Here is a 13,208-nt window from a genome sequence, read left to right as displayed (position 1 = left end):
ACTATTGGTTGAGGATTTTTGCATGATTGAAGGTTTTGATGAAATATTTGCTTAGATTTAGAAACTTAGAAACTGGAAGAAGAAAAACAGTTTCTATTTTGAGAAAGTTTAACTCTTTGGTGGTCTAAACCTATTCTAATGACTTTGATAATTTTATTGGAGGATCCTAAGCATCTTATATACATGTTATATTATTATTTTGAAGATATTTGATGTTAGTTTCAAAGATATAAAATTTTATGTAAAGAGATATTCAGATAAGCCAAAGTGTGGATGTTCTTGGCTAAATTTATGTTTTGGTTAATTTTTAACCATGTGATCTTGAATTAGAAGCTTATATATGTTTTAGGACATCTTTTTAAACCATGTGATGGTTTGGTTTGAAGATCACATATTTATAAGTCATAGATCAAAAGGTTGATCAAAACAAGTTGGAAACAAAAATCAATAGAAATAGCATATGAGAATTTCGGCCCTATGGAGTTTTAATAGTTGTGATTAGTTTTAAATTTTTCTAAATTGATATTTGAGTTGAGGATAAAATTTACATGAGGCATGTAAATTTTGGTGACTTTTGGAGTTAGTATGCAAAATCCTTAAGTTATGGGTAAAACGGTCATTTTCCTACATATAGAAAGTAAAATGGAAATTTTACTCTTTAAGTTAGTATTTTTCCATATTTCAAATTATTAGTGATTTAGTACTAACTTTTAGAATCACTAATTACAGTTCCTCGTGATCGCGCTTGAGGTTTTATAAGAAACGCGGAGATCGAGGTAAGTTAGCTTTTAACTTACTAGCAGTCTACTGTGTATGTATGCTAAGTAAAAGAACTACAGTGTATGTATGTATGTTATCATATGTGTCATGCCATGTCAAGTTATCATGTAATTGTCTATTATACAGAATTTATTCTGTCATCAATTTTTATCTGTTACATAATATATTCTGTTATGTATTACTGTACATTACAAGTACGTCATGCTAAGTATGTCATCTATTACATGTAAGTCAAGTCATGTAATATTCACTGTTGCAAGTATGTCATGTTAAATATGTTGTCTATTATATGTTATGCCATGTTACGAAATGTTTCTATTTCAAGTTAGTCATGTATTCTAAGTTATGTTCAAGTCACGTTATGTTACGTCAGGACTTCAGTCCTTTCGTATTCCAGTCACATTTCATCTTGAGTACATTATGATGTGTAGAATACATGGGGCCACAACAACTGTGGAATATGTATTTAACTACAAATGTGATGCGTAAAATACATGGGGCCACAACAACTGTGGAATATGTATTTTTCATGTTAAGTCAAGTTTGTGTAGAATACATGGGGCCACAACAACTGTGGAGTATGTATTTACACATAGAATACATGGGGCCACAACAACTGTGGAGTATGTATTTTTAATGTTAAGTCAAGTTTATGTAGAATACATGGGGCCACAACAACTGTGGAGTATGTATTTAACTGCATTGTGATGTGTAGAATGCATGGGGCCACAACAACTGTGGAGTATGTATTTACACATAGAATACATGGGGCCACAACAACTGTGGAGTATGTATTTTTCATGTTAAGTCAAGTTTGTATAGAATACATGGGGCCACAACAACTGTGGAGTATGTATTTTTCATGTTAAGTCAAGTTTGTGTAGAATACATGGGGCCACAACAACTGTGGAGTATGTATTTTCATGTTAATTCAAGTTTCAGAGCAAGTTCATGCTAAGTCAAGTTGCAAGTCAAGTTCAGTTCATGTTTCAATTTAAGTTATGTCAATTATGCTATGTTGTACTCCAAGTTATGCTTTAATTTCTTATGAATTTGATTATACATTTATGCTTTTACTGACATCCATGCATCATTAGCTTGTGTGGAAGTTTTTTGTTAACTTACTGAGATTTGTAATCAAATCTCACTTTGGTAGTCCCAACTACCATTCCCCCCGAATGGTAGATCTTGTTACAGGACCTGAAGAAGAATCAGGAGCTGATCAACTAGACACAGTTGACTAAGTGACGGTGCGACATAAATGTTGATATAGTAATTAACGTAAATTACTACTTGTACGATTGAGTTGCATCTCTACTACTTTTTGGATCATAACCATTTTGGACTAGTGTTGTGATCTTAGTTGTTCAATGGATTTTTATGTATGAAGTATGTTTTAAGCATTTGGGATATTTTCAATTTGGTGCATGGTATTGCTAAAGACAAAAAATTTATCCGCTGCGAATATTGCATATTGTTAGATGCATGTTAGGAATATTGCATCTTATATGTCATGAACGGGGGCAGGTAACCTTGTGTTGCATGTCTCGACGCTTCAAATGTCCGTCCGATCCCAAACGGAATTTGGGGGCGTCACAAGTTGGACAACGGGTGGGTGAGTGGGGAGGAGTTAGAGAAGCGGGTGAGGGAATTAATGGAGTCGGAGGAAGGGAAGGAGGTGTGGAAGAGGGTGTCGGCCATGAGACATGCTGCTGCCAAAGCCATGAGAAATGGTGGGTCCTCTTGTAATGACTTTGAGAAGTTTGCGCCGTGGTTTTCATAAGACTAGTCATCGTAAGTCCATGTGTTACATTTGTCTACGTAAAGATCAATAATCCATTCATATTAAATAAATAATAATAATAATTCTATTCATTATCTTAATTATCATCATTTTTTTTATCATTTTATAATATATTATTAAATAATTAAAAATTATTTATTATATTTCACTTATGAATTACTTATCATCTAATATCATATCATAGGATGATAAGAGAATAATAAAAAAAAATAATAAATTTATTTACAGTTAATTTTATGTACTTTTTATATATTTTATTAATATAATTAATTATATCATTTTTTTAATATAAAATAAATACTTAATTTCTGTCATATCAATAGATTACACTAAGAGTACGTAAAAATTGGAATAAATTAGTTATTTGATTTTCATTTGTATATATGAAATGAAGATTTATCCGTGCAAGTATTAAGAGATTCTTAAATTTAAGCATCATCGAATTATGAGTATCCTAAAATAAAAGCCAATTAATTCAAATTTAAAATTGTTAAAACAACAAAGAATAATAATATTGTATATGAAACTCACGCAGATATTTCATACAAAACTAGATTCCATCATATAAAAATATAAAAATTTATTTCTTCTTATTTATTATTTTATAAAATACTTGCACCAAACTCATAATTAAAAACACTACTCGATTGTAGATTTGTTGAGTCTTCTCCCTTTTCTCTCAAGAAAAATGGGTGAAGTGGAGTGAGAAAGTGGTTATAACATAATTATTCTGGTGGTGGTCCAGGGCAAGGGAGTTTCCTTGGTGGAACGGCAGCTTAGTGTGTGCGGACCTAAGAAGGCTACAGCGGTGCGTGGTGGTAGTTTCTCTAGAAAACAGAAAAGGGTAGGAAGAGTGTTGATGGATTCTCCGGAGGAGATATGGAAGGGGCTTAGACTTATGGAAGATGAGAGTGCTAGCATTGAGCTCGATGAGGATTCCTCAACTAAGCTGGTCTACAAAGAACAGAGAACTGTGCTGGGAAAAGTATGTACATCGAGGATAATCAGCAAGGAGGTGTTGGGATCGACAATGGCAAAAATCTGGAGGATTAGCAAAGCTGCGAAGTTCATAGAGGTAAGCCCAAATACTTTTGCTATTGTTTTTTAGACGGTTGCTGATAAAGTGAGAGTTTGGGAAGGGAGACCTTGATTGTTCAACAACTAGATTCTAAGTGCTAAAGGAATTTGAGGGGTATAAACCATTACATATGGTGTCTTTTGATACCAAAAGCTTTTGGCTGAGAATCCATAACTTGCCTATCTCTTGTATAACAAAAGTTAGGGGTGAACAAATTGGGAGTTCGGTGGGCAAGGTAGAGAGGGGGGATATTCAAGAAGACGAGAGTGGATGGGGAAATTTTTTGCGGGTCCAAGTTCTCTTGGATCTGACAAAACCCATTGCAAGGGGGAGAACTCTAACACTGAGAGAGAACAGTTTCTGGGCTCCTTTCACTTATGAGAAGCTTCCAAAAATCTATTTCTCTTGTGGCTGTATAGCCCATGGAGTGAATGGATATTGTGGAGGTCAAGGGAACAATGTTCAGAAGGAAGAGCAATATGGCTCTTGGTTGAGGGCAAAGCAAATTCCTAGATGAAAAAGCTTTTATGGTGCTAATTGGTGGAAGGAGGAGGGGAGTAAATGGAGGAGTGAGAGTGCAAAAATGGAAAGAAATGAGAGTAATGTTGAAGCAAAAGAAGGAAAAAATGACCTAGGGAGTGATAGGGATGAGGGACAAAAAAGTAAGGTAGGGAAAGGAAGGGATGGGAATGGGGGAGGAAAAGAATCAGAGGGAGACAGTGGGGGTAGAGAGGATGGAGGGATAAAGAGTATGGGAGAAGATAGGAAAAACAAGGAGGCAATAGAGGAGAGTTTAGAAAATAGGGTGGGTAAGGCTTTAGAAGAGGTTTCTGAAAACATGGTGGAGGTGCCAATAAAAGTTAGAGGGGAATTTGGGGTAGAGAATTATCCAAAAAAGAAGGGAGAATGGAAGAGGAGAGCCAGAGCAAAGGGGAAGCAAGTGGTTTCAAACTACCTTAATGCAAAATCAAGGAAAATGGGCTGTGTCGATCGTGAGGAAGGTGAGCTAGGTAATTTGAAGAAAAAAGGAAAAGGGGATAATGAGGAATTGGAGGGTTTATGTACTGATTTAGTGGTGGTGGCTGAGTTCGAGCCCTGCCAAACATTATGAAAATCCTTAATTAGAACTGTTAAGGATTGGGAAATTCTCGGACAGTTCAAGATCTCTATAGAATGGTAGAGAAGAATAAACCCAGCTTAATTTTTGTAATGGAAACTAAGTCCTTGAAGAAAAGTTTTGATAGTTTGATGAGGAGGCTACGATGCGAATGTTGTTTTGTTGTTGAAGCAGTTGGTAAGAGGGGATGTTTAATTATGTTATGGAACTCAAGTGTGAAGGTTGAAATTGTTAATTACTCACAACGCCATATTAATGTGTGGATAGAAGATGAATGGGAGAAAAGATGGCTTCTTACCTGTTTCTATGGGCAACCAGATACTAATAAGAGAAATGAATCTTGGTCTTTGTTGAGTTCTCTTAAACCTGCAACTGATATTGTATGGTGCATAGTGGGAGATTTCAATAAAATCCTTACTAATGATGAAAATTAGGGCAGCAGAGCAAGGCCAGAAGGCCAAATGGAGTTGTTCAGAAAAGTAATGAATGAAGGCAATCTCTTTGACCTTGGATGGAAAGGTGACAAGTATACTTGGAGTAATTCACATGGGGATGACACCTTCACTAAGGAAAGACTAGATAGAGATGTGGCATTGATTACGCCCAAAGAATAACGCGATAGTTGTAGCACAGTTTTGGGGTGTCGATTCCACAGGGAGACAAATTAAAAGAATAGCAAGAAGAACAAATAAACTAAAGAAAAATATTAATAAGTAATGGAGAACAAAGATTCATTTTAAATGTAAATTAAAGTGAAGCAAAGTGATTAACGGAAAAAAGTACTCAAATTTGACGAACAGTAAAATGTCGGAAATCCCTTATACAAATCTGGTATTTTAATTATTTTTAATTCATTAGATAACTCAATTAGGAACTCAATTCCCGAAATTCCCAATCGGAAGGTATAGATTTATAAACCAAAATTAAATCAAATTTAACCATTTGAAAAAAACATTCACCACTTTTAAAAAATGTAAATTACTACCCTTATTGAGAAAATTCAATGACGACAATATACTCAGTGAGCGATATTGCAACAAAAAACTAAATTAATATAGATAAATAATTGTCCAAATATAATCAAAGAACTAATCCATTCAATAGAAAAAGCATGACTGAATCCATAAACAGAATAAATTCTATAATTATTCGGAGAAGAAAATATCAACGATGAATTGAGAATGATAAAACAAAATAGTTTTAGCAATTGAAAATCAAATACATGAATTAAAAATAAATTAGAAATACCAACTAATGTGCAAGTTCATTCCTAACCCTACTTGAGAATTTAGTTACCCATAAATATACTGAATAACAAAAATCTCTAGAGAAAACTGAAGCGAACGATGGCCATGGAAGTGATTTTCTCCTCTCTTTAGATCTGCCTCTTGTGCCTCCCCTCCTCCTCTATTTCGTGCTAATGATATGCTTATATAGGGTAGGAAAGAAACCCTAATGTGCTCTTAATTTCTGCATTAAAAAATCGCCTAAATTTTATGACTTATTTTGGCAGCCACGTACGGCTTTCAGGAGTTCGAATTTAGAAATCCTTATTAGAGATAAAGTTATAACCCTTTAAGATAGCTTTCTAATGCATTAAGAATAACATCAATCCGATATATGAGTAAAAAGATACAGTCAAAAGACTAAAGTATGTCCAGACTGTCTCCTTGCAAATTTCAGACTTGGACTTCTTGTGGTTTCATTTTGTGATTTTTTTCTTTTTTTTTTCTTCCAAATTGCTCTCATACCCCATGAATGTCCTCCTTTGAATTTGACTGGGGTTGACTTACTCTTTTATAAATTCTGAAATTAAACATAAAAAAAATTGCTTAGGAGTATCTCAACATAAATAGAAATTCAATTTAAGAATACACATTAATTCCTATGATTTCTATTTACATTTTAACATTTTAGTCCAATAATAAGGTATTTGGAGTGTACTTTCGCACACTCATCAGGCCTCTCCTGTGTGGATGAATTTATGCAAAGAAACGTGTGTGGAAGTTATGGTAACAAGTACCTCAGATCATAAACCTCTCCTTGTACATGTTTTAAAAAAGAAGGGTAGACACTGGAATAGGCAAAAGGGTTCTAAATATGAGGCGAGTTGGGCATTGGAGGAGGAGTGTGAAAAGGTCTTAAAAGAGGCCTAGAAGGATAACCAGATCAGTCCAGCAGGCAATGACATATGGGCTTAGGCTAAAGGTTATGTGCAGAAATGGGGAAGAATAGAAGAGGAGTTTTTGGTGTTATGAGAGAAGTTAATGGACAAGCTGAGTATGAAGAAGTTAGGAGAGTTTGGCTGTGCATGAATGAATTTGTTTTTGAGAAGAACCTAGGATGTCCTAAGACAATGGTGAAGACAGCTATAGAAGGCTTAACTCTCTATTGCGAGAACTTAAGAGCAACATATCTTTCCTCCAATCATCTCTTTCATGCACGAACAAAATATGTAGAAATTGACTTCCAGTTTGTGCGTAACTTATATTTTTAAAATTTAGATAATTATTATTTATTTTCAAAATATTATTTTATTCTAAAAATATTATATTAGATAATTAGATTGAGAAAAAATAATTGAAAAAAATAATTTTAAATAAAAATTAAATTCTTAATTAATATATAGTGTATTTATAAAATATATAAAAATTATTATAAAATTATATACTTTTATATTATTATTTTAATTTTAAAATAAATAGTTCAATATTGACTAATTTTTGTAAAAAAAAAAAATATTGACAAATTTTTTAATGACTTTAACTTAGAGACAGCACAATTGTATCCAATACAAAATCAACAAACCCCATACTTATCAACACTATCCACTACTATTTATTACTATATTATTACTTTTAACCTACTTTTTACTACTATTCATTATTTTTTACTATTATTCAAGATTTTATTATTATTTTATTATTATTATTCACAACATACCTCAATACTTCTCAACATCCAAATTCAAACAAAATAGATAACACGCTTTATGGATAAAAATCTAAGAGATATATTTTAAAAAAAAATAAAAAATAAAAGACGTAACAAAAATTAAAAATATATAAAAAAACAAATTATATCTTAAAAAACATAAATATGCATTTTCAACTTTAACTTTAAATAATGCCACAATGGCTACAAGCCTGGATCATTCAACGCTCGTAGGCCTTAAATAATTAGAAAATTTTATGTGCAGTCATTTTTATGAATTTTTTTATGTACTCCAGTAATATGATTGGTTATGTATTAAAAAAAAATTAATCCAACTAATTATATCAGTAAAGTGCGTAAAAAATACGTAAAAATGATTATACGTAGCATTACTCTAAATAATTCCTGGCATTAGTTCTATAAGGTTACACGTTTAGCATTGGGTTCGGTGAGATGTAAATCATGTAACAGTTCAGTTGTACGTGGGCCCTCTCCATTTCCATCCTGCCCTTTCAATAATTCTAAGAAAAAAAAATTTCAAAAAAATAATAATAATTCCAAGAAAAATAACTTTTAAGGAACAAGTAGCATTTAACCAAAAAAAAAAAAAAAAAGCATTTACTGGCCCCGTTCGAGAAAAATTAAATATATAAGCGGTGGGACAAAATCAGCATAATAAAAATAAAACAGAAATAATTTTTATAACCTCTAAATAGATTATTGTAAAAAAAAAAGTATTTTAATTACAAAAATATTATACAAAATAAAATTGATAAATTGATGTGAATATATATTAAATTATAAAATTATTTTTTATTATAAAATAAATTTAATAAATTATGTAAAATTACGTTAATTTATAAATTTATTTTATTTAACCTTTTAATAAATTTACTGAAAAAAATACTACTAGATAGATAAAAAAAAAAAAAAAAAAAAAAAAATTAACTGTCGGTGACCATTTCTGCATTTGAAAATAGAAAGAGCGTAAAGCCTCATAAGAAAAGTTACGCTTGTATGTGTATGCATCCTCCTTCACACATCAATGGAGGCCATAGTACTGTATCCACCGCCCAACATGGGTCACCTTATTTCCATGGTGTAGCTCGCTCAGCTAATCCTCCTCCACCATAAAATATGAGGTTTGTTTATTTATGAGTTTATTTTATATAATTTATTTATGTTTATAATTGTTCTCTTTTTATTTTATAATAACTTATATAAAATTTGTCTATTTAAAATTTTTATGAAAATGATAGTATGAGTATTAAATATGTTCAATAAATATCTCTACTAATAAAGTTTTATTTTTTATTTTTTAATAATTGAAGAAGTGATTATTAATAAATTTATATTTTTTATTAATAATGAACTATATTTAAAAAATACTTTGAAAAGAAAAAAAAATAAGAAAAACTTATTTATATTAATATACATATTTAATAGCATATTTAATAATCACTCTAACACTATATTTATTTTTATTATGCTGATTTTGTCCTACCACCTATATATTTAATGTTGAGTAACATTATATATAGTTATTTTTATGTATTTTTTATATATTTTACTGATGTGATTGTTACATTAATTTTTTTAATATATAATTAATTATATTAATAAAATAAGTAAAAGACTACACTAAAATAAACAGATATAGAAATTTTGTTTAATGTTTTCCAGATCGGGGCCCCAGGACAGCACACGATACTTGTTATTGAATTTTTTCTTGCAATTATTGAAAGCAATGAAAGGGCAGGAAGGAGATGGAGAGGACCTACAACTGATAGAGCATTGGTAAAGAGGTTATCTATTATTGAATAATAACTGTTTATTTTATTTAATTATTTTATTCTTTTCAGTAATATTTTTTTTTTATCACTTTAAAATAAATTATTAAATTAAAATAAATTATATAAATACTGTATTGAAATAAATTATCGCATTTTATTTTTTAATAAAATTATTAATTAATAGATGATTTTTATTTTCAAAATATAAATAAAATAATTAAATAATATTAAAATATATAATATTATATTATTATTTTACTTCAAGAAAGTTAGTTAGGTCAACTCATCTGATTAAAAGTTGATGACTAAAAGGTGAGATTCCAGCATACTTTTAGACTAACAATTACCAGTCAATTGCCAATGATCTTACATTTCACCTAACTATACCTGTTCGTGCATCTCTCTGCATCCCCCTTCGCACATCAATGGAGGCCATAGTACTGTATCCAGCGCCCAACATGGGTCACCTTATCTCCATGGTGGAGCTAGCTCAGCTAATCCTCCTCCACCACCACCACCCTTCTAATTCTCTGTTATCCGTCCACATCCTCATCACCTCTCCACCCATCGACCTTGGCTCCCCCTCCCCTTACATCGCCTCCGTCTCCGCCACCACCCCTTCCATCATCTTCCATCACCTCCCCGACCCCTCTCCCCCTCTCCAGCCCGCCTCCTTCCCCTCCATGGAAGCCCTCGTTTTTGAGCATATCAACCTCACTACCCCTCAGGTCCAAACCACCCTCCTTTCTATCTCTCTCTCTTCCTCCATCCGTGCTTTCGTTATCGACGGCTTCTGTACGGCCGCTCTCGAAGTCGGCACTTCCCTCCAAATCCCAACTTACTATTTCTTTACCTCCGGCGCAAGCTGCCTCGCCTTGTTTCTCTACATCCCCACTCTTCACAAAAACACCACAAAAAGCTTCAAAGACCTCAACACCCATCTCCACGTCCCAGGCTTACCACCCATCCCTTCGTCCCATATGCCGGAGCCAACGCTTGACAGAACCAAAGAACAACATTCTTGGTTCCTTAATTTTGCTACCCGCCTTCCGAAATCTGCTGGAATCATCGTTAACACGTTTAACTCTCTTGAGCCAAATGCATTGAAAGCTATATCCGATGGACTTTGCGTCCAGGACGGCCACACTCCACCCATTTTCTGTGTTGGACCAGTGATCAAGTCCAGCGATCAAAGTGCTGGAGGTCAAGCCGAGTGTTTAAAGTGGCTGGACTCGCAACCCAGGGGCAGCGTTGTATATTTGTGCTTCGGGAGCTTAGGTACATTTTCAAAGGAGCAGTTGAAGGAAATAGCTGTAGGGCTAGAGAAAAGTGGCCAAAGGTTCTTGTGGGTGGTGCGAAGTCCACCTATGAAAGAGCAAAGCCAGCAGTTGTTGTCACAATCTGAAGAAGACCCAGACTTGGATTCTTTGCTCCCGGAAAGTTTCTTGGATCGCACTAGGGAGAAGGGGCTCGTCGTGAAGAAATGGGCACCACAGGTACTGGTGCTGAGTCATGACGCGGTGGGCAGTTTCGTCACTCATTGTGGGTGGAACTCAGTGCTGGAAGCGATTTGCGCTGGCGTACCGATGGTGGCGTGGCCGCTGTATGCGGAGCAGAGGTTTAACAAGATATTGTTGGTGGAGCAGTTGAAGCTGGCTTTGCCGATGAACGAGTCAGAGGGCGGGTTAGTGAGCGCGGCCGAGGTGGAGAGGCGAGTTAGAGAGATTATGGAGTCGGAGGAGGGAAACTCGGTGAGAGAGCAGGTATTGGCCAAGAGACAGGAGGCAATGGCGGCAACGAGTGAACAGGGCTCGTCCCGAGCTGCGCTTGCAAAGTTTATGGAGTCGGCGAAGAGGTAATGGACGGATATGATTAAACACGGTTCACTTCCTTTTTCCGAATGTTCAATGTAGGTTTGAAATATATTTTCTGAAAGCAAATTTGAAAGCTGTTGTTGGGGGGTTGACATCTCTTGTCCTGTTATGTAAATTTATAAATCTACACTGGTAAAAAGAGTTTGTTAAAGAGTTTATTTATAACTAGTTTTATGAATATATATAATATATATATATATATATTCCTTATATTTTAGGCTCTAGAATTTAACAAAACTTTTATATATTTATATTTTATAAGGATGTTTCAGTAAATTTAGGGTTATTCATTTAACTTTATAGTTGTTAGTCGCTTAGGAAAGAAGAAATTCAAGAGAATAGACCATATTGGCAGATGATCGAGATGCACTCCAACCACTCCATCCATTATTACAAATAATTTCCAAACATATATAGATCAAGACTTTAATTAGAATATATATGGAAATTAAGAAATTACACCTCAAAAGCATCCCACGAATTTTGGAAAATCCACCCAATTACTCGCACGCACAAGTTTAGGACAAGAAGTCAACACAACCAGTCTTATTCCGTCGACGAAAGCCACGGCTGAAGCAACTTTGCCAAAGCAATGCAAGAGGACCCGCCCTCTTTCCAGGCTTCCACAACAGCATCTCTCATGGCCGTTACCCTTTCTCTCACCGTTTTCCCTTCTTCCCACTCCATTAACTCCCTCACTTGCTTTCCCAATTCCTCCCCACTCACCCACCCCTCTTCCGAATCCTTCCCTACCAACGCCACCTTCAATTCCTTCACCATTGCCACTCTGTTCAGCCTTTGCTCCGCAAATAGAGGCCACCCAACCATCGGCACTCCAGCACTCACCGCTTCAAGCGTCGAGCTCCACCCGCAGTGTGTGTCACGAGTCCCCCCACTGAGGCATGACTTAGAACCTCCACCTGCGGAGCCCATTGTCTCAGCACGAAACCCCTATCCTTGGTCCTTTCCAAGCACCCTTCCGGCAATAATTCATCCAACCTTGGCTCTTTTTTGTTATCTGGTGGTGGATTTCTTACCACCCACAAGAACCTTTGGCCACTATTTTCTATTCCTACTGCCATTTCTTTCAATTGTTCTGCCGAAAACAATCCCATGCTTCCAAATGACAGAAACACAACGCTTTGCCTCGGTTGCGAGTTTAGCCAAGTCAAACACTCATGGCATATATAAGTTCCAAGTGAAATGCTTTTGCTAAACGAATTTGACAAAAACAAATATATAAACTGATAATATAGTTTGACGTGATATATCATATTATAAAATTATTTTTATTATAAAATAAATAAAATGTATCTCATTAAATCACGCGTGAAATCTCTTTATACCTTTATAAAGTCTAATTAACAATTAAAACCAATACATAAGAGGGTGGGAAATCCACCCCCAAATAACGACAGAGAATCAAAGTTCAATGAATTATTACTGAAAGGTTTCTTGGAAAGGACCGATGATAGGGGTTTCATGATGAAACAATGGGCTTTGCAAGTGGAGGTTTTGAGTCATGACTCAATGAGCGGGTTCGTGAAACACTGCATATCATAGATAAATTAAATTATGCATGGCCACCCGCCAAAGCATCCTCTAAGGCTCATGGCCCAAAGTCTCATGTTTATAAGTTCCCACGCAAGGAAGCCATTTTGATGCTTGGTGTCCATCAATGAGTTGTAAGCACGGAGGAAATTTTCTCGCGGCAATGGAGGTTCAAGTTGTTGTAGTAATTTTACACATTGAGTGTGCTAATCAAAATGAGCATCACTCTTGGAACTATGTGTGCTTCTATTGCGCTTCAAACCTAAAGCCTCATTCC

The 13,208-nt window shown here is 34.5% G+C and overlaps 2 protein-coding genes across 2 annotated transcripts; one reads left to right on the top strand and one right to left on the bottom strand.

The window, feature by feature from the left end:
* The first annotated feature begins 9,850 nt into the window (after nt 1–9,850).
* LOC122314351 (UDP-glycosyltransferase 88A1-like) lies at nt 9,851–11,548 on the top strand. Its single transcript, XM_043129872.1, has one exon. It carries the CDS (start codon nt 9,932–9,934, stop codon nt 11,363–11,365), a length of 1,434 nt encoding a protein of 477 aa, XP_042985806.1. The 5' UTR covers nt 9,851–9,931; the 3' UTR covers nt 11,366–11,548.
* Nucleotides 11,549–11,850: 302 nt separating this feature from the next.
* Nucleotides 11,851–12,357, bottom strand: LOC122314360 (isoflavone 7-O-glucosyltransferase 1-like). Its single transcript, XM_043129885.1, has one exon. The coding sequence runs from the start codon at nt 12,311–12,313 to the stop codon at nt 11,927–11,929; it is 387 nt and encodes a 128-aa protein (XP_042985819.1). The 5' UTR covers nt 12,314–12,357; the 3' UTR covers nt 11,851–11,926.
* Between the last annotated feature and the right edge of the window lie 851 nt (nt 12,358–13,208).

The sequence above is a fragment of the Carya illinoinensis genome, chromosome 6 (genome assembly GCF_018687715.1).
Source record: "Carya illinoinensis cultivar Pawnee chromosome 6, C.illinoinensisPawnee_v1, whole genome shotgun sequence".
NCBI classification, from domain to species: domain Eukaryota; kingdom Viridiplantae; phylum Streptophyta; class Magnoliopsida; order Fagales; family Juglandaceae; genus Carya; species Carya illinoinensis.
The sequence above is the reverse complement of the archived record's forward strand: the minus strand, read 5'-3'. Positions and strand labels throughout refer to the sequence as shown.

Excerpts from the sequence above, each read along its gene's own strand:
- LOC122314360 (XM_043129885.1), bottom strand. The coding sequence starts at position 12,313 with ATGGGCTCCGCAGGTGGAGGTTCTAAGTCATGCCTCAGTGGGGGGACT.
- LOC122314351 (XM_043129872.1), top strand. The coding sequence starts at position 9,932 with ATGGAGGCCATAGTACTGTATCCAGCGCCCAACATGGGTCACCTTATC.